At 48.3% G+C, this 24,534-nt stretch overlaps 1 protein-coding gene across 1 annotated transcript in view; it reads right to left on the bottom strand.

Moving 5' to 3' along the window:
* Window positions 1–468: 468 nt before the first annotated feature.
* Window positions 469–24,534, bottom strand: part of LOC142563330 (membrane metallo-endopeptidase-like 1) — a 54,527-nt gene continuing 30,461 nt past the window's right edge. Inside the window, exons 9-16 of the mRNA XM_075673890.1 lie at window positions 19,222–19,531; window positions 17,030–17,339; window positions 15,476–15,766; window positions 7,967–8,181; window positions 4,910–5,054; window positions 3,854–4,177; window positions 2,928–3,088; window positions 469–1,435 (exon numbers count right to left, since the gene is read on the bottom strand). Of these exons, the coding sequence (XP_075530005.1) occupies window positions 1,081–1,435; window positions 2,928–3,088; window positions 3,854–4,177; window positions 4,910–5,054; window positions 7,967–8,181; window positions 15,476–15,766; window positions 17,030–17,339; window positions 19,222–19,531 (2,111 nt within the window). The 3' untranslated portion in view covers window positions 469–1,080. The remainder of the gene's footprint in view (window positions 1,436–2,927; window positions 3,089–3,853; window positions 4,178–4,909; window positions 5,055–7,966; window positions 8,182–15,475; window positions 15,767–17,029; window positions 17,340–19,221; window positions 19,532–24,534) is intronic.

Here is a 24,534-nt window from a genome sequence, read left to right as displayed (position 1 = left end):
CTGTAATAAAACGTTTAAGCTTCCCGAGCAGGCGTTGTAAGCTCAACTCGCTTTTCTTTTTCGCGTTCTCAGAACCTAAACCGAGGCGTTCAGCGACTCGTGGAGCCTTTATTAGCAGAACGCAGCAAAATACTTTTGTTAATGAGGACTTAAAGATAGGTATACTACAGGATCGAAGCGCTTCCTCAAGCAATATCGATTTTTCGGTTCATACACGAGATGATCGGCGCTGCGCCGAAATATAACGTTTTGCCGGTTCCTCCATGATTAGACTCGTCTTTCTATGCTCTTACTCCATTTCGATTCTCAGGGTCAACCGTTCAAGGTTTTCACAGTTATACCTGTAAAAAGATTACGCAAGTGGAGGATGTCACAATCGCTAATTTTGCGAGCAGAAATCCATTTTTGTTCCTAGGCTTCGGCATTTCTCCCGCGCCACGCAAGATTTTTTTTTTCGTTTGTAATAATTTTTGTTCCACGGGTAAATAACATTATAATTCAATGCATTAACTAAACTTCTTGCTGAACACACGAAATCAACATGCCTAGGCCAATACCGTGTTTCAGCTTTCACACAATGAGCACTTTTAATTTCAAAGTACGTTCTGATATACGGACAGCCTGCAGTATCTAGATATAAGCTAGTCAAACGATTTGAATGAACGGTCAAAAATATGCGGTATTTTATTTGTTATTTTGCATAACAGGCACAAGATTTTAGACAGCAGTCCTAAATTACGCTCCAGTCGACGTCACACTAGTGCGTGCGTTGAAAAACCGTTACTGCGGAATATCTCTCAACAGTATTTCGTCCGAATAGAAAAAAAAAGCGAGTAATTACACATTCTAGGCAGGCCAAGTTCAAGAGACACTAAAATCTACAGGCGAAAACTATATTAGTCAAACAGTGTTGCAAACAGTGTGTCGTAAACAGGTGACCGAAGGGCACCCACGGTCAGACACACACGTTGGGAGCGATGCGTCAAGTACCTTCACAAAGACGATACCAAGTCCAAAGCCAAAGCGCTAACTTCGCAGCACAAGCCTTAAACTTATAGGCATGGCGAAGCATCCTGCCGATTACAGGAGCGGACAGCTCTTTTTGGGGTAGAGGGTGTGCGTGTGGTCGCATTCGAACGCTTCGCGGAAGCCTTCGCTGTGCAGCATCGGATACATGCAGGCAAGCTTGACATTGAGGGTACTGCGTGCGTGCGTGTTCTTGAACTGGTTGCTGTTGCAAAACATCTGGCAGAATCGCGTGAAAAACAGCTGCTTGTTCTTGTTGTCCGAAATGTCGGCCATCTTGTAGGCGATCTCGAGGCCCCGGCTGTACGTCATCAAGTACTCCAGGACCTCTTCTGATGGTGGCCCCGAGCTGGTAGAGTTGCCCAACGTAACGGCATCCCTAAGCTGGGCGTACTCACTCTCGTAACAGCTGCACAAGTAGATGCATGGCGTGGTAAACAAACAGGCACACAGGCAGTCAGACTGACAGAAAATTATAACGTCTGCTGTTTGTCGACATTGTTTTGTCTAATGCTCGTTTGTAACCAATTTAACCATAGTGAAATTTTGTTGACGTATAAATTGATGACAAAGTTGATGTAATTGATGCATCATATACCGCTCTGAAATACAACACTAATTTGTGAGCGGATCTTTTTCAAATCCTTCTTAAACACTGGAACGCTTCGCACACCGCACGTAACGAAAACATATTATAATATCGCCTGTATCCTTGCAGCCGTGCTATTCACGAGCCTCACTTCGGGATTGTTGTGCAGAGCAAGGAAGCCACTATTCGATAATGAATAGGTCGCATGCACAGATAGCGCAGTAGTCGTGTCATGCATGACGCTATCGGAGCTAAATTTAGGCTCACGCGTGGCGTTCTCAAAGGCGTTCTCCCACCAGCCTAATTTCGTGTCCACTGCAGGACAGAATCCTCTCCCAGCGATCTCCAATTACCCATGTCTTACGCTAGCTGATCCGAACTTGCACCAGCAAGTTTCCTAACTTCAGGGACCCTCCCCCCTCCCCCTCAACTTCTGCCATCCTAGAACGCGCATCCCTTAGAGAGGCATAGCTCAGCAGTCTTTTCGTCCATCCCAGAAAAATTGGACGCTTTTGAGAGAGCGCACTATCCCACAGTAGGGAAAATTCGTTGAACTCAAACCAGTGCTCAACGGGAATTGGCCTGCAAGTGTGCAATTTGTTGCAGAAATTTCACGCTTGCTCGGCTATGGCGTCCCTGCGCTCCCACACATAAGGTCTATATTAGGCGCCAAGAGACATCAGCTGGAAGAGGCAGGAAGGCTCAACCCCTTCCACGACGGAAACGTGAGCGTCTGCTATCATCTGTCAGCCCGTGGATCGAGCGAAGCAGGGCTGTCTCGGGTGCCACTTTTCGGGAGGTCATTTCTGTATACCTTACTGCCCACTGAAATACAAAAGCACAAACTACGAACAGTGAGCGAGCACGATTACTAAATTAAATCGGAAGATCCCCCGCTTGCTGCAACGTAAGTTTGAATTTGGATTTATTTGCAGCTAACACCGACAAAGGCAACGCTGCCAGTGACCACGAAAAAAGCTGTTTAGGACAGCTTGAGGCGACCTGGCCACCACAACCGCACGAGAACAGTTGGACGTGTAAGCTTTCTAATGCGTAAACAAGTGTCACTGTTGTATTTGTTTGCATCATTTCTGTACCCTAGGACCCATACACCCTCTGCCACACGCACAAGACATTTGCCGTGGCCCCCCTGCGGCTGCGTTCCTGATAGGGCCAGCTCGATTTCACAGCCTACACAAGCATATCGGTGTCCTGTTCTTTGCAATAAGATTCACCCACTTTACTCCCCTTTCTCCCTCCCCGCCCCGTGAGCGCTCGACACAACCGTAGAGTGTTAGAGATGAAGACTCACTTCAAGCGTTTTTGGTAGTTCGTGGCGACGCGCTCGGGCCACCAGTCTATCTTGAGACCACCGGCCGCGAACCTGGAGCCGGACGGCGAGAAGGCCACGGAGACCACCTCGGCTGCCACCACAGTGCCGAGTGCCGAGAGGTTGACGAATTTCTCTTTCGCCTGCGAGTCAGCCCAAGGTTGCCGAGCCACGGTGAGAACTCGTTTAAAACAGCACAGAGCAGTCAATGAAATGTCATTCGCTTTTTGCCGGTGACATTTCTCGGGATCGTCACTGCTATGAGGTTATCAACTGGCGTAAAACGCGTCTAACATATCTGAAATTTATTTAATGTTGTCGCTGATACTGCAGCGCTAGGATCTTGTCTAATGAGATTGCACGCACGACAAGAATAGCGCTGTACATTCCATAGTGAATGCGAGCACCAGTGAAATAATCGGAACGGCTGATGGCAGATGACGCATCTTAGTCGCACACGAGCTCTCAGCCAGCTATCAAAGCGAAACTTTTTTCGCCTCTTCATCCAACATTACCACTGCTACTGCTGCTGCTGTCTTGTGCGATGGCTCCTCTCGAATATGGGGTCATACTGAAAGTGATGTCATTTCAGCGAGATCGTTGCGCCGTTGTCAGCCCTGCTGGCTCTCGGCTCCAATCTCGGACGATTTGACGGTATCGGACATAGTGCAAAGAAACAACGCCTCCGGGTAACCGCCCGGTGCTTGCGTCGGCCGCTACTCAAATTTGACGTCAGGAGATTGGAATAACAACATATTGGAATAGTTTTACGTTTTTCGGCCCCTGTTCGCAGACAGCTTGCGCAACTGGGTATTTTTTTCCCGCATTTCACTTGACGAATTTATTGGCTAAAACCAACAATCATCTCGGTTCAGCAATTGGTTTCTAGCAACCGAGTTACGACGTACGTCCTCGTAGAAAACTGGCTCCAGCAGGTCTCTGGCCGGCACGCTGATCTCGTTGTCCTCGTAGTCCACTTTTACGTTCCCGATGATCAGGTCGAGGTTCTGTTGAAATTTCTGGCTCGGTTCTGGATAGCGGTTGGCACGCTTCTTGTTGTAGCGAGCAATCACCACGTAGTTGGACAGGAAATCCCCGGACATCGGCTCCTCGTCGGGGTTCAACTCTCGAGTAGTGCTCTCCACAGTTCGCAGCCCCACCGTGTTGATCTTGACGCGTGCCTTGATGCGCGTGTTCTGGTCCATCCAGTCGTAGGTGGAAACGCTGTCTTGCTGCACAAGTACGCGAGAAGTTCGTATCGTTAGGGTTCAACGTTTCGGGTGCAATCACTAAATTCGCTGCATTTCAGAGAAACAGATGAGTTCTACCAATTGTGCAGAGCGTGAATTTCTATTTAGGGTTTCGAATGGCTTACAAATACTGCAGGAAAATCGGTAGGTAAGTTGCAGGAAAATCTGATAAACAAAGTTTACAAATCGTTAAGGGTTAGCAGCTTGAGCTGGTTGGTGGGCCATCCATAACTGTGTTTACGGCGCAAGGCTTCACGCAGACGAAAGTAGACTTGACACTGACGGGGTTGATTCACAACGGCGACTGGCAGAGGCCGCGTGACCAAGTTAGTCACAAGAGCCCGCCGAAAAGCTACTCTTTTGGGTCAGTCGCTCGTTGCTCGATTTTCCAGCCGCGCAAATGCAGGCGCCAAACTGCTGAACCAATCACCATCGCAGAAGCAGGACGTCGTAACTGGCCGAGTGTTATTTTACGGGATGATGATGGTGCGAGCAGACGGAAACGGCAGTAATCGCAAGGCATTACGGCGGTGGCAACAGATAGTCGCATTTGCTTTGACGTGAACATCGTTCACCGCGAGTCGCTCTTTGATCGCCAGTCGCCATCGGTAGTGTGACCTCTATCAATCTCGCCGGTGTGAATGCACCCTACCCAGAACAGACAGACCGCGCCGGATCATTGTCACGCTCGATCGAGATATTCATCGTACGCACCACTTCTGTCTTGATGTTTTCGAAGAATATACGAAAGTGGTCGATGACGCTCTTCTTCAGGTGTTTGTTGACAAACAGGCTCCTCAGGGGCTCTGGGAAGTTCTCGTACGAGGACTTCAAGCACGTCGCTATGTACCTGTGTTCTCTGCGAGTAAAGAAAGGACAAATATTTTGCAAAGTAGTAAAGCGCCTTTAAACAAGAGGAAGCTTTAACTCGGGGCCGACTTCAGTTTCCCTATTAAAATACACGTGAAACCCAGAACGCTCTCACTAAACAATTAGGTAAACACTAAATTGATAGTAAAAAAGAACTTGCTGAATATAAAAGAAACACATGAATTTTATCGACTGTAAACAAGCACAATCTTCATTTAGGGACCAGTTTTTAAAGAGAAAGATTCCCGGAAGTAGCGCACTTTCAGAAAAAGAATTCACCGACGATTACGATACTCCATGACGCGAAATTTGAGCGCAGCTCTATACCTGTTTTTTTATCGCAATATATTGGCTTACGCGGAGAGGCTGATTCGTGCGGCACATTGCAAACGGAGCGAAGAGTAACGCGAATGCCTCGCTAATCCGGGGATCATGAGAGGCAGCGCTTGGGTGACGCATGGGCGCGATTTACTGCAGCTGCCGCAGACAGACCTCCGCTCACGCAGCGCTTTTTTCCCCATATAAAGCATCGGTCGACATGCTGGCCACATGCCGTCGGTGAACCGACGACGCTACTCTGGCGCCATCGCGTAGCGGTCGTTGACGCAGAGCCCGTCTTGGACGGCCCTACCCCTTTTCTTCGCACGCTTTCCCCACTCTTTTCGCTTCCACTTCCCGTCTCATACTTTCATTGTAGCCTCCTCCTCCGCTTTCCTCCTTCGCTATCGCCGCCTTTCGTCCCCGGCTGTGCTCCGCGCTTGCGCGTTCATCTTTCGCTGTGCTCGTTCGCCCAGTTACGAGGAACGCCGAGACACGCCGACGCTCAACGCAGGAACGGGCGTCTAAGAGCTGCGCTCTAAAATCAAGATAACAAAGACGTGATAGGCAGCGCGCGAACGCTCATGCGTTTCCTTCCACACAAGTGACGCGAGCGCCACCTCGTGACTCCGCTCCACCAACAGGAAGGCGCCGACCTAGTCGTCTGCCCCTACCCGCCGGTTCAGGTGGTGAAGCAAATGTATGTCGTTATCTTTAGGGGCTCAGTATATGGCCTCCGTTCATAGTGTCTCTGTGTAGAGCCACTTAGCGAGCAGCGGCCATGCATATGGTGTACCATTGTCGCAGTGTACAGGTGCGGCCACTGCTAGCGGGAACACGAGAGCCCGTGGCAGTGCTCTGTGGAGTGCGACCACCGGCACCTCATGAAATCTTGGCAGACGACTCACCATAGCAGATGACTCCTCGGGCTTTTCACCAATTGTTTTGATTGCGCCTGTCTCGCAATACTTCGTGATGGACCGGTGGTGGGGCACTCTGCGGAACGAAACCGTGGGCTCCATGTACCTACTAGCAGTGGCCGCGCCTGTACACTAAGATGTCTTAAAAATATATGGCAAGCTGAAAACAAAACATGCGACACTCATTGGTTCGACTAACCATGGAATGTTCACCGAGGCAATTTCATCGAAGCCGGCCATGTCGCAAGGCACGTCAGTCGTACTGATCTGCTCGCTCCACCGACTAAAGGCTAAACTTGGTCTAGCCGTTCGGAATGGAACGAGTACTTTAGTCGCATCTGCTTCGTATCAAAAAATTTTCTTTATATATTACCACAGAAACAGGCCTAGCTGTCCCACTACAATTGACAATCTATTCATATACATTCTCAGTGCGGTTATGCCCATAACATTTCTCCATGTTTGCGTCGACGAAGCGAAGAACGAATTCCTATTCCTACAAGCTGCTGAGGGGCTGAAAACAAATGCGAGAAATTACAAGACCGGTTGGCGATGCGTGTCTATGGCTCCCAGTAGATGAAGCGTCTGTGCTCCTCTTAAGAGGAAGCTTTAGCTCAGGCCTTACTCCAACGGGGCTTATTCAAATATATGTAAAAGGCAGGAACGCTTTTCAACGATAACAGTTGGACCGATTTGAACGAAGTTTGTTCTATTTGAGAGAGAAAGTCGAATTTCAATGACTGTTGCAAGCGGGAGTTCAATTTAGGGCCTGTATTGTGTTAAAAGAAGATTTTTTTTTGTTTTTTTTTAATTCGGATGTTCGGAAGCTAACAGCTCTGCATCAAGAATAGATGCCACGGTTCTGAAAGCGGCATTTATTATATCAATCAACGCAGACAAATTCGGTATGCCAAGTTATATTTTGCATGAATTCGTTACGTTGCGTACAAGGGTTCTGCAAAAGCTGTATTTTCACATTGCTAAATATTTTGAACTTCATATGTAACATATCGATTTTGTTCCATTTAGATGTACTATTAGATGCGATTCACAGAATTGGAATATTACTTTTTCGTTACTGAGTTACAGAGTAGTAAACTTGTCAGTTTCGTTTTCTGGAAATTTGCGATTTTTTGCCAATTTTGAATAAAAAGATTTGACGTGCTAAATCAAACATTGGAGACTAATAGTCGCTAGATTTTACGTGTTTCTTTTAACTGTGCCGCATTTCGATGGGGGCGAAATGCGAAAACACCCGTGTGCTTAGATTTAGGCGCACGTTAGAAGAACCCCAGGTGGTCAAAATTTCCGGAGTCCTCCACTACGGCGTGCCTCATAATCAGAAAGTGGTTTTGGCACGTAAAACCCCAAATATTATTATTATTATTATCTTTTAACTGCAACAACTCTCGCCAAATTCGGTGCAGTGTATGCCGACAAAAACGAATTGTCCTTTTACATGTATTTACATAGGAGCACCAGAGATACGCGTGGAACACGAGTAATTCTTAACCTCGCATAAGCTGGACGCCTGCGAGGATCGGCAACGCTGCCCATTAGGTGAGTGTTCAGCATAGGGACGATTTTTCTGCATAGTGCGGTGCAGCAACAGCACATGTAACAAAGCACTGTCTTCACGACGCCGTGCGAGAGCAGCCCCAACCTGTTGAAGTCGTAGCGAAGCAGCTCGGCGATGGCCAGCGTGAAGACGTAGGTGACCAGTTCGATCTTGCTCTTGCTGAAGAATTCGCTGATCACTTCCGCGATGTACGTCAGGTTGTGCGTGTCCATGTGCGAGTTGTTCTTTAGGCGCAGCGTCGGCGGCAAGTTGTCGTTGATGGCGTACAACCAGTCCGCTCCAGTCACGTTGCCCTCTCCCTGCGTTGAGAAGACCGAAGGACGTACCCGCCCTGGTTGCTTAGCGACCGTGGTGTTGGGCGGCTATGCACGAGGTAGCGGGACCCAATCCTAGCCACGGCGGCCGCATTTCGTAGGGGGCGAAATGCGGAAGCACCCGTGTACTTCGATTTAGGTGCACAGTCAAGAACCCCCGCTGGTCCAAATTTCCGGAGTCCCCCATTACGGCGTGCGTCATAACCAGATCGTTGTTACGGCACGTAAATCCCCATGATTTCATTTAATTTCATTTAAGTCTCGGGAAAAGCGTCATTCGCGTCTACATTAATCCAAACCCGACGTGGTGGCATAGTGGCTTTGAGGTTGCGTGGCCAAGCCCCAGTGCGGGAGATCAAATCCCGGCCATGGCGGCCGCATTTTGATCGGGGTGCAATGCAAAAAAAAAAACGTGTGTCATGCATTGGGAGGACGTTGAAGAACCCCAAGTGGTCTGTAAGGCCCTCGCTACGGCGTACTTTATAATATTATCATCATTTTGGCATTTAAAACCGCGTAGTTTATTATAATAATATAACAAGCAAAACTGTTCACTGCCAGTTTTGCATAGGTCCAAGTACTGTCTTTGCCATACAAATGTCAAACGTCAAATCTAAATGTATTTGTTGACTTTTTTTAACCTACTGCTATGTAGTACGGTGCTCAGCAACACGGCGAAACCTGTACCATAATAATTAGAAAAGAAAACAGCAATCTAAGCGATAGGAAATCTACCTGACTCAAACCACCGCAGCGTTTCAATATTAGAAAAGAAACTTCGCATATGCGAACGAGGAAGATACAAAATAAAGCTGTAAGTCATAACACTCGGCACTCTATATCCTAATAAAACTCACGCCCACGAACTCAGAAAACGATCGGCATATCAACCACCTTCACGTACAAGAGAGAGAAACAGCTTCATGTAGTCGCCTGCAGAACGACACCCTGACTAAATGGCGCCGTGACGCGGGCCCTGACGTCTTCTCAGCGGGTGGTCCCTACTCAACTCCAGCGCGTGTTACTCCCGCGGTCGGTCGCCCTGAGGGGCAACGTTCCGTCGGTTTCGCTCGGCCTTTGTCTTTCAAGAGCCGCCGAGACCTGCTGGACGGCCCAGGTTTGGCTTTCGTGGTCGTAGCATTCCGCCGCAGCCGCGAGTCGCGGCGGAATCGTTGCACTTGTCGAAGCTTCATCGGGGAACTTGGTGCAATCCCATAGGATGTGCGTCAGGGTGGCCCTCTCCCGCTGGCACAATTGGCACACATCACTCACATATAATTTCGGGTATAGATGAATCATTAACACTGGGGTGGGTAAAGAACCAGTTTGCAATTGTCTGAACAGCACCGCCTCCGCTCGGCTCAACCCCGGGTGCGGGGGTGGGAAAGTCCTTCGAGCCAGGCGGTGGAACTGTGTAAGTTCGTTGAACGTCGTCATGCGGTCCTTGGCGCTACACCGCGTTGGACGGTCGGTTGCAGCGGCGCGGTTGGTTAGCGCTCGCGCCACTGCGTGTGCCGTCTCGTTGTGGTTATCGTGCTTCTCGGACGCGTCGTTGCCCGCGTGCGCCGGGAACCACTTGATTCTAACATACGTACGTACGTACGTATGTTATATTATTCCAGACACTTTAACCTAGGCCTTTTAAATAAGGCAATACCAGTTACTAAATTCAGCAAGGTAGTGAAAACGTCTTAATTTTTGTGTTTCTTTTCTGGGCATGTCCGCCATGATGCTTAACTTAGTTGTTTCTTCTTATTTCATGTCAACCATGCAACTGCAGTCGTTGTTGTGAAGCAACATTGCTGCTGTTGCTGCGTAGGATAGCTTGACCTCTCGGACAATTGTTGTGCCTTGGCTACGTCCCCCAATACAGTCTATGGGAATTGCAACAAATATACTAGAAAATACGAACACACGCAAAAGCTACGTTATAAAGGTCAATTGCAAGGAAAGTCTGTACCGCGTAAGGAGACTTGGTTCACATAACGTAGATATCGCAGCGCCTCCGTGCGATAACTTACTTTTTAAATTTAGGTAGATGCATACTAACTATAGGCTCGCAAAAAAGAGTCGTTTTTGACACCAAATCTGAAAGAGTGAAAGAAATAATATCCGATGATTACGATACTCCCTAATGAGAAATTTGAGCGCAGCAGTATACGTGTTTTCATTTAGCGATATGTTGAGGCAAAGAATTTGAGGCCGAAATCACTGCACCGACTGCCAGTGGCCTAGTGCTGTCAGCACCTTCGCAGAGGGAGGGGCAGTATATGAACGCTGGCGCGATGAGCGCCATTGGAACTAGCAGTGGAAAAAGACGACCACGAACTTGCGAGCAGTGGAACAAGCTTGTCCTTGCAGTTAAGCTGAGGGACGGCCACGCTCAGCCCAGGAGCGGGTGCTTAAGAACTGCGCTCTGATACTACAGCGCCACCTTGTATCCTCTTGTGCGGCAATCTGCCTTCCTCCCCATCTTTTCGCCACGCTCTCCTCTTCCGCTTTCCGCCTCATGTTTTCACTGTAGCCTCCTCCTCTATTTTCCTCCTCACGCTCTCCCAGCTATGGCCGTCTTTCATCTCCCGCTGCACTCCACGTTCGCTCTTTCATCCTCGGCGTGTTCGTTCGCTCGGCTAGTGGAGGGACGACAGCCCCATCTACATATTGCAGGGCTAACTTCTCTGTGGAAAAAAATGAACATCTGGGGTTCGACGCTCGTTGCGCCAAGTGTTCTACTGCGGCAGCTCACATCACATCGCATATACGAATCACACAACAGTACAAATAAAGCGTAAGTGAGAATATTAGCCACAACGTCGCGTCACAATGTAACATTAATGCACCCATCTGCATTTATGGGCCTCATTCTATAACAGCAGGCCTTACAATGGTACGTATTGCAGTAAAACACGTTGTGGGGTTAGTTGGTGCATAGCTTTCAAAAGATAAAGCTCGCACAGTGATTGCACACTAGGAAGGAACAAAGACAGGACAAGGCGCCTAGTCCTGTCTTTGTTCTTTCCTAGTGTGCCGTCACTGCTGGCGCTTCATCTTTTGGAAACACTGCTGGGCCTTGAGAGTTTTGCATCAATTCATAGTAATGGGTTCATACAGATCTTAAACTAAGTGCCATTTGAAGTTGTCCTTGGTACCAACACACCTGTGTTGTTTCGGTGTTAAGATAAAATCAACATTACAACAAAATAATTCACAATAACCACACTTTAATCTTCATTAGCACAGCACGCTTGCCACCTGTAGTCTTTTTCTTACACTGAAGACGTAGCTAAAGCATAATACTCAGTGAAAGTGCAGTTAAGAATTAAGTGACTGATCAAATCTTATAGAGTTAATGCCATATTTATTACCATTACTTGTTATGGCTACGTGTAAAAGCTTTTTGCTATTACAAAGTTAAATACGATAATACAATCTCGGCATATGTCAGCACGCATCGCCACGCATAGAGTTTCATACAATAATTATTGTATGAAACTCTGTCACGACGAGTACACTTCAGAAAGCCTGCACAGTTTAGTACTCACCATTATTCTTGGATGGAAGAAAACAGCCTCCGATTTCCCATTTTCCTATTCTAATGACACTGTTTGTGCTTCTTTTTTCAATTGTCTCCATTGGCGACGGATTGGATGCGTAATTTTCATCAACGAGTGTTTCGCCCTGCGAGATGTAGTCGAGCTTCAATCGCACGACCATGATTGATGTCGCTGCTCATTGGTTTCCAACCGCATTTCAGCCTTGCCTTCGCGACTATGTGCCTTGTCTTCAGCATGACCTCCGAGATCTGTCGGTGCCCGCGGCGCGCTAAGCATCTCGGAGGACTTACTTCATATCCGATAAAATGATACTAAAGGAAAATATTAAGTGGAGCTAGATAGAGCTAGATAGATCTAGAGGACCATCATTGTTTTCTACATGTCATCATAATCATTTTTCGCGCAGAAATTGCCACCGAAGGTCTCCCTGCTACTCCTCAATTTGAACCGGCCGCGCCAAGACGAAAAAGTTGACGTATTTCCCACGGGATTTCGCGCTTGTTATGTCTTTTAGAAACCCTATTTAGCTCTGCATGCGAAGCGAACTGCTCGCTGGCTGCAGGTATTCTGCTTGCCTGAGTCGCCTTGCGGCTCTACTTGGATTCAGGATACCAGAGACGGTTACTTGAGCCTCGGAGGTCAGAGAGGACGAGTACGGTTGACGCCTCGGCAATTGTGAACAGAGAAAGCGATGCGGCTTGCAGTGGTGGGCCATAGCAGCCGCTCTCAGCGAATCAGCCATGTCGACGTCACGTAAGAGAGCTAGCTGCCAAGTCCAGAGGAGTTGGTGCCACTACGATTTTTTTTCCTTTTCTCAATTGCGAAAGCTGTGTTCGCTGTGAATGACGAATTAGTTATTGCAGAAACCCTAGTCATTCAATCTGGCCCGGTATAAGTCCACTACAATAATGCCTTAATCATCGAGGAAAAAGGTCTGAGAACCACTCGGACCGATGGCAGGAGCAGAAACTTCTTTTTTTCTATTCTTTTTACCTTTTTGGAGAACAGCTCTATGGCGCCCATTCTCGCGTTTCGCATCTCCGTCGGCCTCGCCGCAACCAAGGTAATCACCCCCGCGCTGCTCTAGCTGCGCTAAAGCCTCTTAAAGTTCTTAAAGTAGTGCCACGGTTTGAAGAATGCCGCCTCCGCCTTGCACACTCTGGCCGAGGCCGACGCCGCTTCGCTATTGGCCTAATAGCATCACGTGGGCCCTTGCGCCGTGCATCAGCGCCATTTTTGCTCGAGAAGCGTCTACGGAATGGCGAGGAGTGCATGTTGATGCCGTTGCTACGCTCGAGCAGTGTAGGCGGCGCCACGGTCAAGGAGAGAGCGTGAAAGAGAGGAGAAACGAGGAGTGAAGGCGGAGGAGGGGAGTGTCGCTACTTTACAAAGTTTAAGGGGTTTTAAGCTGCGCGCGCTCCTGCTGCCACCTCTCAAGTGCGGCGCGAGTCTTACTCTCCCCTTGTCCTCCGAAGCCGGATCACGTGTTCTAGCCCATCCTCTCGCCCCCTTCCTCCGCGCAGTACCGTTGCGGTGATTCTCGCCGCTATCGTCCCCTCCATCCTCGCTGTCCCTTCTTTCGCTTTCGCGGCGCGGCCGCGGTGGCCGTGGCGGGCGCTCGTTGCCGCCTCGCGCGTGATCCACGGCTATCAGCTCCTCCGTCTGCGCGCTCGGTGGCTGTACGGCTCTAAGCCGTGTCTCTCGCTTCCCCGTTTGCGGGGCGCGTTCCTCAGTGGCATTTGTTCTCTCGGGCAGTGCTTGCACCTCGCTGTCCTCCTTCCTCCACTCTTGCCCTATACATCCCCTTACCTGGCGCAGTGCCATTGCTGTGACTTGAAGGGCAGTGATAGCGTTTGGTCCCCTTCTACTTCCCGCCCCAACCTTGTGCGGCCACATTAAGGCCTATCTGGAAGTAAATCAGTGCGTCGCCTCTACTCAATACGCCTGTTCTTGACCAGTTTCCTCATCCCACCCCAGAAGAAACATTAAATAATAATTGCTAATCTCCCCCCCTCTCCGCGGCGGTGACCCACAATAAGATGGCGGGATGGCACGTCGCCGGAGCGTTGGCTCGATAGCGGTGGATGGTGGCTCGAGCTGCCCAAACCGGAACGCAGAACCGCCTCCGTTCGGCACTGCGTGTTCTGTATGCAGTTGCCTGTTGTTGAAATAAGGCAGCAGCTGCGCTCAAAGGTAACAGTACCAAGAACCGTCAACGTCGGACAATTTTTTCTCACCTCGAACCTTGCGGGACGAGGCACGGGACACAGAGCCGGAGAGCGCCATAGATAAAAGGTGGCCGAGTAAGATGACGATGGCAGCTAGAGAGCTCCCCTCCCCCCCGCTTGTTTGTTTTTTACGAGAAGAGCAGCGGTGCAGTGGCGCCCAAGAAACAGTCTTGAATGCCAGGTCATCGGGCACATCCTTCATTTCAGCGGTTGTAGTCTTTGAGAGCGTATAATGATGGCGAGGTCGCTAGGGGTAGGCTGGTCTGACACTGTCTATTGCCACAACTTCTTCACGTCCGTCGAGGTCGATGGAAGCAGTTTGTTCTGTCCACTTGAGTACCTTGAAAGGGCCGTCATAGGGAGGCGTAAGAGATGGTCCGATGCCTTCACGTCATACGAAAACGTGGCTCATGGAAGAAGTTTGTTCTGTCCACTTGAGTACCTTGAAAGGGCCGTCATAGGGAGGCGTAAGAGATGGTCCGATGCCTTCACGTCATACGAAAACGTCGCTCACTGTAGCATGCCTTTGCTGCCAAAGACATTACTTGAGGATGCAACCTCGTAGAGCAAGGACGCACTCGGGCCAACAGGAAGCGGAGCTGATGGACATAGCTGTTTGGATCGGGCATCGCAACAGTAGCTGGTGCGAAAATTTTACCACGTAACCACAGCGTAGTGTCATAGGCCAGAACCGCAGCGAAGGTCTTCCTTGAAAGAGGAGCGCACACCTAGCAGTACGAGAGGAAAGCCTTCAGTGAAAACTCCCGATACAGCTTTCTGTTGCCCAATACGTCCTACATACAAGTGTTTTTTCGAGTGTGAAAGAAGCCCGGAAATACACGCAAGATTGATTGATTTGTTGAGTTTATTGGCGCGAGGGCCAGATATGGCCAAAGAGCGCCAAGTCGATGATCTTACACGCAAGATTGCCGCGCGACTATCCATTCGACGCACTTTGCGTGTATTCACTGGCTTTTTCACGCTCGTAAAATCACTTGTATGTAGCACGTATCGAGCAACCGAAAGCTGCATCGGGAGATTTCATGTTCCTCTACACCTCTAATTATATTTTAGAAGTGAAATAATTAAGACTAGTTATTGAATAAGGCCGAATGAAAAAAAATCTAAGTATCTCCAAGCAACGGCAAACCTGGATACTTTGGTTGTGTCCGGCTACGTGGCACTTGCATATTTTTAACGTTTGGCTCAACTTACGTGGGGCACCCTGCATAGCGTCGTTCTACAATCTCCTGCGGGGGTGACTTTTTTTCCTTTTCATAAGCTTTCTTCACTTTACCCGTTTCCCCCAGAATTAATTTGCGGATTGCTTCAACGTTCTCCACAGAGGTACCCCGTCTAATTAACCTGTCAAAATCTGTCCTACAGTTTCTTTTTTCATTTTCCCGCGCCGATATCGGCATGCAGGGGCATCAAATACTCGGCATATCTAAGGTGATGCGTCGGCCAATGGTGTTGTTCGGAGAATCGAGCGCTTACTTGGATCAGATCGTAGACGGTGTGCTCATGGATGAAGTCCTTCATCGCCAGCTTGTGCCTTGTTGTAGTAGCCTCGTCCCAGCTGAGCGTGTGCTGGATGACCTTATCGGTGATGTTGGGGATGTCGAGGCTGAAGAGCGCATCGCTCATGTACAGCTTGTACGTCCTCTCGTCAAACTTACGCGAGGTGGCCGTGGAGAACTTTTGCCACGCCGACATGCCAACCTCCATCACCACGCGCGCCTCCCGGTTCTTCTCGACTACGCGCAGTTTCAGTAACGTGTTGATGCCCTGCGTGGAAGGAAAAACGACGCAATTCTGTTAAAGTCGACTCCCGTTAAGCCCGCGATGGCGGCAACTAAAGTTTTGGTCGAGTTATCTAGAAAGTCGAATTAACAAAGGAAGCCCAAGTGAACGGATACGAGTATATTTCCTTATTTCTTCAAGTATTTCGATGTTCATCTGCAAACTGCTTCACTGCATCAACACAATAATTGAAAGTTGAGTTATCAGGCAGTATCCGGCAAGTTTCAACACTATCGTCGGCCCCGACAAAATTATCAAGACACATCTCCAAAGACTTAGCGCAACTCGTCGTCATCACTGCAGCACAGGCAGCTATTGTCACTGCCATTTCCTATCGAAGTAACGCAAGGAAACACAAGGCGCAGTTTCGCCCGAAAGGCGAAGCATCCCATTGCAATGGCAAATTACTGGACAGCTATACGAAGTAAAGACAGTAGTTTTATCGCACGTTTAACTTGTAAACATAGGCATACTAAATTAACAGTCATGGTATCACGCGGGCCTAAGCAAACAGAAACACATCTCACTCGATGATTTCGGAAACTCGCTATGAAAACGCTGCAGTGAGGAAGTACGGCAGCAGCAGCGAACGAATTGACATCGTACTGCCGCTCGCATCAACGTGAACTAAACCGCGACAACATAGCGCAGCACGGATTCTGTACCCGTTGCTGATGGCTTTCAAGATGCAGCGGCCCGGCCTGGCCGTACGGAGTGGGACGCTCCCCCTCTCCCCTCGGCCCCCTTCCCGCGAAGCCTTCCACGCGACGAAAGGCGGCGCGCTTCCTCCCGCTGTCTTCCGTTGCGTGCGCTAGATTGACCCATGTTCGCCGGCTCACCCTCGCATGATTTCACTCGCAGATGCAGCATATGGCGCGTGACGATGATTTTATCGCCCTTGGACTTCATAGAGGATCTCACGGCAACGCCAACGGCAGAAATGCGCCTGGGGTGACCATGTAAATGCCATCGCAAGAAATGTATCTATATAAAACTATACAAATGTTGGCTGGAACTCGCATCCTAGCGCAATAATCAGCCCCAAAGCTTTGCTCTTGGTGGCATATACTACTAATATATAGCAAATTTAGCCACAGCGAAATTTCGTTGCCGCAGGCCCGTAATGTGCGCTGGCGTTGTCTTCCCCTTTTTTCCCCCGGCTGTCTCCAAGTGTTCTTGCAAATATCTATCAATTAGTTCTGTTGCTATCAAGGAGACAAAGAAAGCTTAGGTTTTCATAGCGAATACCTGGGACAGAGATAGGCGTATCATGAAGTAGAACAGGATTATGGGTTCCTGGTTGTGGTAAAGCCACTCAGTGAAGCTCAAGTCGAGCAGGTAGAGGGCCTTGCGCACGCGCACATCTGTCGGCATGGTCGTCGTGTGAAATTCGATGCAGGATCGGTAGAAGAGGATCATGTTTCGGTACGGCTCGTGCTCCGACGTGTCCAGATTGGCCGTGGACAGAGTTCGGTTCATCATGTTGACCAGTACCTCGTTCAGCGATGTGCGCGTGCTGGTTTCTAGGTTCCTGGCTGCCCAGCCTCCGCACGAGTATCTGTCAACGAGATTCAATGCGACCAGTGTGACAGGTCGGTAAAGTGAGCGAAACTCGCACTCCTCACAACGTTTATTTTCTCGCTTGGGGCCCCTCACTCAGACTCGCCGAAACTCTAGTGAGCCGTTCTCAGTCGGACTCAGATGCACCGAAATTCTGCTCAGCCATGCTCGCTGGGTCTCATATTCATCAAAATTCTGCTCAGTCGCACTCATCCAGACTCTCAGCCCTAGGACACACTCGAGCTCGCTCGCACTAGGACTCGTTGGTCAGTCTGAGTTGACTAATCAGTGATTTCTTAACGTATGATTACTGTCAGTATCTCTTTCTTTTGTACAAAGGAGTCAGTTTGAGGTTTGCTGAGCGTTTAACTCTGGCCAGTGTACAACACCGTGTGGAATATACACAAACGATTAGCAGCAACGCTAGTGTTTGTGCAAATAAGGTTTATTTTAACCACCCTGTTCTTTTGTGCACAACGCTCATGTTGCAACCGAAGGCCTACTGCGCGTCGCTCGCATATCTAAAGATCATCTAACCCTAGGCGCAGCCCGTGAACGCGGCTACGTTTCTTTCTGGGTGAAATCCCGCTAGAGGATTCTAACCAATTTTAAATCTTCACACAAAAAAAAATTTGTCGCTCTGCTGCTTATCTTGATTTCTAACAATAATCATCATCTACTTTCTTGTCCAATGGGCAACACCCCTACCGTTAAGGCTCTGAATAGTTGGATATTGAACGGCAGCGAGCTCTAAATAGACATGCGATGAGAAAAAGCACGGTTGAAAACTGTGTCATGATACTGACAGCTCGCATAAACATCGGAGAGGAGAATTTGACCGCGTGAGCTCTGAATATTTATTTAACGCCCTTTTCGTGTTGTCTGTCACAGCTACTACGATAATTTTTAGCTGCCAGAAGTCGGTAGATATATCTTGGTTCCCACCAACGATTCGATCGACCCCTTAGACGTGAGGATGCTAGCCCCGGGACAACGGAACACCCTTTAAGCACCCATAAAGTTGCACAAATGTGAAGAGTGTATCTCGCCTGCTTTTCGTTTTTATGACGCTACGCTCCCGACACTTTCAGGTCATAAACGGCATGCGAGTAAAATAATATATGAGCGTTTCACAAGCAAGACAAAAGTGGTAATTAAAGGACGCGCAGAAAATCATGATGGTAATTATTTTGGGGGCAAAGATCTGGCTTTAAGCTCGTAAAAGCTTGCTATTATGGTGCCTTCGCCTGCTACACACCGTGATATCGAGTGCTATTCTTTAATTTGACGAACTCAGTCACGTTATCAAATTCGGCAGTTTGTCAGCTTTTATTGTCTGGGAGCGCTGCTGCTGCTTCCATGATTGGCTAAAAAATGTTGTCATTGCATACTTTACTTTGTGGTTCAATTTGAGGCTGTCCAGAATGGCACCCTCAATTCGGTTTGATGCTGCGATACGAGGAGAGACCTTTGCGCAAGCCGATCGTTCAAGCTGGGATGATGTCAAATTCTTCACCTGCTACGGTCTCTCTGGTTGGCTTAAAACACGGAGATGGCGAAGTTTGAAAGTAACCGTACTAAGTAGTACTGCTCCCAGAACAGTCGCAAGAGCAGCATGACTGACATTTCTGTGGCTTCAAGATAGCACACACCACTCGACGGTCAAGGCGCGCCTTCGAACAGGCCGAGTTGGAGCCGCGGACGTTATGAATGAACCGCGTGAATGCGCTCCGCGCGCTGGATTTCGAGGAGCCGAGTGCAAAAGTGCACCGCCAAAGCGCTCTACTAGAGCGCTCGAAACCTTCCGGTCGAATCGGCTACCACTACAGCCCTGTATCAGCTGCGTGGCGCCGCAAAGTGAAAATGACAGCACTCCTTACTCGTAGAACCTGTTGCAGGGGTGCAGGCCTCCCTGCTTGACGTTGGTGGCTTGAAGCATGCTGTCGGAGAGCGCCTTGGCCTTGATGCAGCCGGGCGACGAGCAAGGGCTGACCTTGAGGATGGTGCCGTTGGTGAGGACCTCGAACGGCTTGGCGTACAGGAACAGGCCGCACATCACGATCAGCGCCAGCGTGGCAAGCACGACCAGCGCGGCAATGAGCCAGCGCTGCGCTTCGGGCTCGGCCTCCTTCGTAGGCTCCTGCTTTCCTTCGGCCGGCGCGTCTCCGTACTCGGGAAACATGTCGAAGGCTGCATGCAGCGTACGAGGCCCCCATCATTAAACTGCGGTGCACCGAAGCATCCGAGATCCGCCCCATCACCGACGCTGGCCATATGTGTACTCCTACATAATTCCTGCCAGAACACTGAAATCCAAATATAACGAAGACGAGATTGCTGTTGCACTAGTTGGCCTTGCGCTACTGTTGAGGGGAACTAGCGCCACCATCTATGCGGCTTTCTCGGGGTCAGCGATTTTAGGTAGAAGAGGTAACACACCGCCTGGAAAGAGAGACTGTTGCATAAGCGAGCCGCCTATTGCAGTGACCGCTTCTGAACATGAATTCTTGAGCATCCGCCTTAATTTGATGTGCATTCTTCGTTGCCTGATATTGTTATATACTTTTTGCGCGCACGTGTGGCCATATTATATGTGCAAACCATTCCTACTGATAAACAGTTGACAGTAGCAACCGTGTTCATCTCATTCTTTTTTCTGTGTGCACGCTGTGTCTTTTGTTTCGTGTTAGGTACACTGAACCGAATATACAGAACCTGAATAACCTGAATGAGTGGTTATATCAAACAATCGAGACTTCCTAACTGATATTTATGGGAAATACCTCCCTCATAACGAACTGGAAATTAGGTATACCGAAACACGGATGTCCGCTGCCGGCATCAAAGCCGTTTGCATGTGGCTAACACATCGCAAAGTGGAGTCATTTTAACGCGATAGCGTTAAGGAGCTCGTGTCGCAGAAAAGCCGGTGTCGTCGGCGTCGGTGTCGGCGTCCGCGGCGTTGGCCGTGAGCGATAAATCACGGCAGGCACTTCATAAATAAAAAGCAACTTTTAAGATGGGCTGGGTGGGAATCGAACCAGGGTCTCCGGAGTGTGAGACGGAGACGTTACCACTGAGCCACGAGTTGTATGCTTCAAAGCGGCACAAAAGCGCCTCTAGTGAACGCGGTGTTGCCTTAGAAACGAGCTGTTTCTAAGGCTCAGGCGTGCGTCGCTTGCTAAGGCGCACATTTCGTTGTCGCGCCGAACGCTGCGTTGCTCGACGCTCACCGCGTCCGATGCGGGGCGCGTAGTCGCTGCGCCGTAGCCCATTGTCTTACACCCCTTGGCGGGTCGACGGGAACGCTGTCGCGTTCCACTCTTGAAGGCGAAGCTTAAGCGTCCTCCAATTTTTTATTCGTTTTGTCATGCTCGCGCACTCACAAAAATTACTGCCTACTATTCCTACAGCTTTAGTTTCAATAAATATATTCCTTCCGTCCTTGTTTTCTCTTCTAGAGAAACAGTTTGATATATAAGGGACGCATCACAAAAGTTGATTTCAGTTCGTTATAGGCAAATTATGATATATCGAAATGCCTGATATATGAAGCTGCTTTTGTCGCATATGCCTGTTGGTTATAACCGAGCTCGATCTTACTACGTGGTGAAAAACCTGGGCCACAGTCCGAGCGGGTTTCTTAAAAAGCCTCTCATCACGCTTTCACAGGGCAAACAAAAAGAAATGGTGTCCAAATCCACGCCCCAGCGACAGTTGCATCGAGGTAACACAAGAGGATCTCGAAGGGTGTACTTTTGCTAACTACATGCGCCGGAAGTGATTGCCAAGCTGGAAACACATCATGGCAGCCATGTTTTGAAGATCACTTATTGGGCGGAATTCATGGGAGGATGACTGTCCTAGTCAGGCAGTCGCTTTCGGATAGACTGGCTCAGACATGCTTCATGGGACACGTATTGGTTAGCTCCATTGGTTAAACCATTAAGGCCCATGAAGGATCTGCCAGTTAGAGTTTGTTGATGTTTTGTATCAGGCGTTCTTTTCACACTGCAAATACATTGTGAAAGTTTTGTGAGTAACGCTTTATTGTTTGAAACGCCACGATAGTGTACTTTATAAAGTACGCTGGGCCTTTATGGGAGCAAGACCTGTTGTAGGTCATGAAATGTATATGCTCTATCTTTAAACTTCCAAAAACAAAAAGGGTTGACGTGAAGAGTCGAACCAAATTTTGAGCAAGCCCACATAACCTTCTAGCAGAAAAATTAGCATTCTAGTGGGAAATATTATTTGTTATGGAGGTGCTTTTACTTATCAAGTGTGTAACATGCCCTCATCAAGTAACAAGGAAAGGCTTTGCTGTGACTTTCAGAGGCACGCGCAACGCAAATACACTATTGACGCAGATCTAGACACGATAATTGGCGATGAATACAGGCATTGAAAACTAAAGCATTCAACTTTTGGTTCAGTGGTAATTGAACCATTCAAGAAACGGGTGAAGTCTCCCATGACCGTCGGTTCTTGTATTACAATCCTGTTGTATGATTGCTAGATGTCATTCTCGTTAGAATTTTCCATCATTTCAAGGGGCTGACTCTACATCAGGTTTACCGATTTGTGTTACCCTATTTTTATTGCGTAACTCAGGTCTATTGGCATAGGAATATAGATAGTCTTTGTTGTTTTCTGTTCCCTTCCACTCATTTTATAATTTCTAATAAAGGATGCATGAATCATCTTTCTGTTTAAATGTTCATATCACATCTAAATGGTTTATATTTATCGAAATTTACTGATAACACTGCTCGATATATTATTTACTGAGAGAACAATAGCATCGTCATCTTTGTTGGCAACAAAAAACGAACCCGGTGGAATAATAGCAATGTTGATGTAATTCTAGATACATTTCTTTCCTGCAACAGTTTCTGACGTTCTTGTAGCCAGCAAAAAAATATTTTAAAGAAATAAGGTAAAAATACCATTCTAGATCAAGCACACACCTCTAGCATACACATAGGCCCAGCGTACTTTACAAAGCACACCTGTATTCATTTTTTTGCGACGGTATAAGTATTGTATACGGAATATCATGCGTTCATCGTTTACACCCTTATGTTCTAAAACTTACCGAACTTCGAGAAGCGCATACTATGCTTGACAAAAAACAAAAAATCTGCATGTAGAACAACACCTCCTATGTTCAGCAGTTTTCCAAGTTTGGCGATGAGTAGATCAAACACATCATGCAGCTGAACAAAAAGTGCAATGCGGTCATCTTCGCAGGACTCTTCTTTAAGAAATGGCGTACCAGGAAACATTGTGTTTTGTATTTAATTATTTACTAACGAAAATGGGCATTGTACTGTTAAAAGTACGGTGGGCCCTAATGGGTTAATGCTATGAGGCATGTGGGTGTCGTGACTTTGTACTGCCTCCTGGATCGGTTCATTTTACAAACCACCCCAAAAGCCATTTCGACAACGTATGCCGGGCACTGAAATCAGGATCGCCCCGCTGAATCACTACTTTGGATAACACTGTTCCAGGATCGTAGCACAGATGTTTGGGCTGGTTGCTCAAATTATTTAAATACAATGCTGAGGCATTGCGCTTCAATACCACGTGCTCATCATGAGGCACGCCGTAGCGGGGGACGCTGGGATCATCTGGGCTACTTAGGGTTCGTTTACGTGCGCGTAAATTTGTCCACGCGAGTGTTGTTTTGCACTCCGCTACAATCAAAACTCAGCAGCGCGCGGCGACATAGCCACTGGGTTGCACCGCAGCTGGTGTGGTCTAGTTTGTGCTCCATTGACTTAGTGCAGCGCACAATTGCGCAAACCACAGGAGACGACCAACAACACAGGATTCGAGTCCTTCGTATACCCCGTGAAATTCACCGACCTACCGTGGCTGTCTAGTTTTCTGAACTTAACAGCACACAGCGGCTGCGAGACTTGGGCTCAACCGATGCCGGGGCTCATTAGCTACGATGCTGATCTGCCTCGGACAAGCCCTTGGCTTTGATTTCCACGATCGTGTACCGCACCTTGGGTGCACATTAAGGAGCCCCAAGTGGTCGAAACTGATCGGCCCCGCCATTCCCCCGAGCCTCAACCCACTGTTTAGTTGTGCACGTGAAACTCCACAATTTTCTTTAGCATCCGACAGTAGTTGGATACTAGTCTTTAGTTGGGACTTTTGCTGCACCATCATCTGTGTGGCATTATAACGCAGCTGTTTCTATATACTAGCGTAAGGATTACATCCTTAGGATGTTTGTCGGCCATTACATTATTAAATTAAGTTGTGTGGTTTCACGTGCCAAGGCCACTTTCTGATTATGAGGCACGCCGTAGTGGGGGACTCCGGAAATTTCGACCACCTGGGGTTCTTTACCGTGCGCCTAAATCTAAGTACACGGGTGTTCTCGCATTTCGCCCCCATCTAATGCGGCCGCCCTGGCTGGGATTTGTTCCCGCGACTTCGTGCTCAGCCGCCCAACACAATAGCCACTGAGCAACTACGGCAGGTCCATTACGTTATGCAAACAACCACATGAAATGTCTGTGGGTTTCAATAGACTAGAGAAAATACTTTTAAACGACTTTTCTTTATGTACACGTTTCGTGTATATATTGCAGGGTTTGGAGAAATTTCGCCTGGTCAGGAACAATAGTGTATGTGTAAGTTGCAGACATGGACCATGTCAAGGTGAAAAGGCTGATACAATTTCGGATCGCACAAAGGCGGACAAGAACCGTTTGTCCTCACGTCTTGGCATTTCGTGCATACGTTATACAAACAAAAGGCGAAGTCTTTAAGAACGCAAAATGGCGTACGAGACGTTTATAGGAACGTTCTAAATGCTTAAAGAACGAAAAAAATGTCATCCCTCCGAGTGCAGCATGAAACCGAATAGTTAACCCACACGGGTTTCCATGGCCCGAGGATCGAATCCGGAACTACGCATTTCGGGAGCGGTCGCTCTACCATTGGAGCTAATTGGGAGGCTATTCAATCGCAGGGTGAAGCTGAAATAACCCGTCAAAGCCATACGTATCTTTTTTTTTCATGCTCCGTGTTTGACACCCCAAAATTATAAGTGTGGGAAACATATCATACAGCGTTTTTCGTATGCCATATTCCTTTTTCCCTGTGCAGTGTAGTGAATAAGACTTTTTACCGGTTACCTTCGCTGCAGAATTACTGCAAATTCGGTA

Source organism: Dermacentor variabilis, chromosome 11, assembly GCF_050947875.1.
Source record: "Dermacentor variabilis isolate Ectoservices chromosome 11, ASM5094787v1, whole genome shotgun sequence".
Classification (NCBI taxonomy): Eukaryota; Metazoa; Arthropoda; class Arachnida; order Ixodida; family Ixodidae; genus Dermacentor; species Dermacentor variabilis.
Note: the sequence above shows the minus strand (reverse complement) of the source record. Positions and strands in the feature narration are given on the sequence as shown.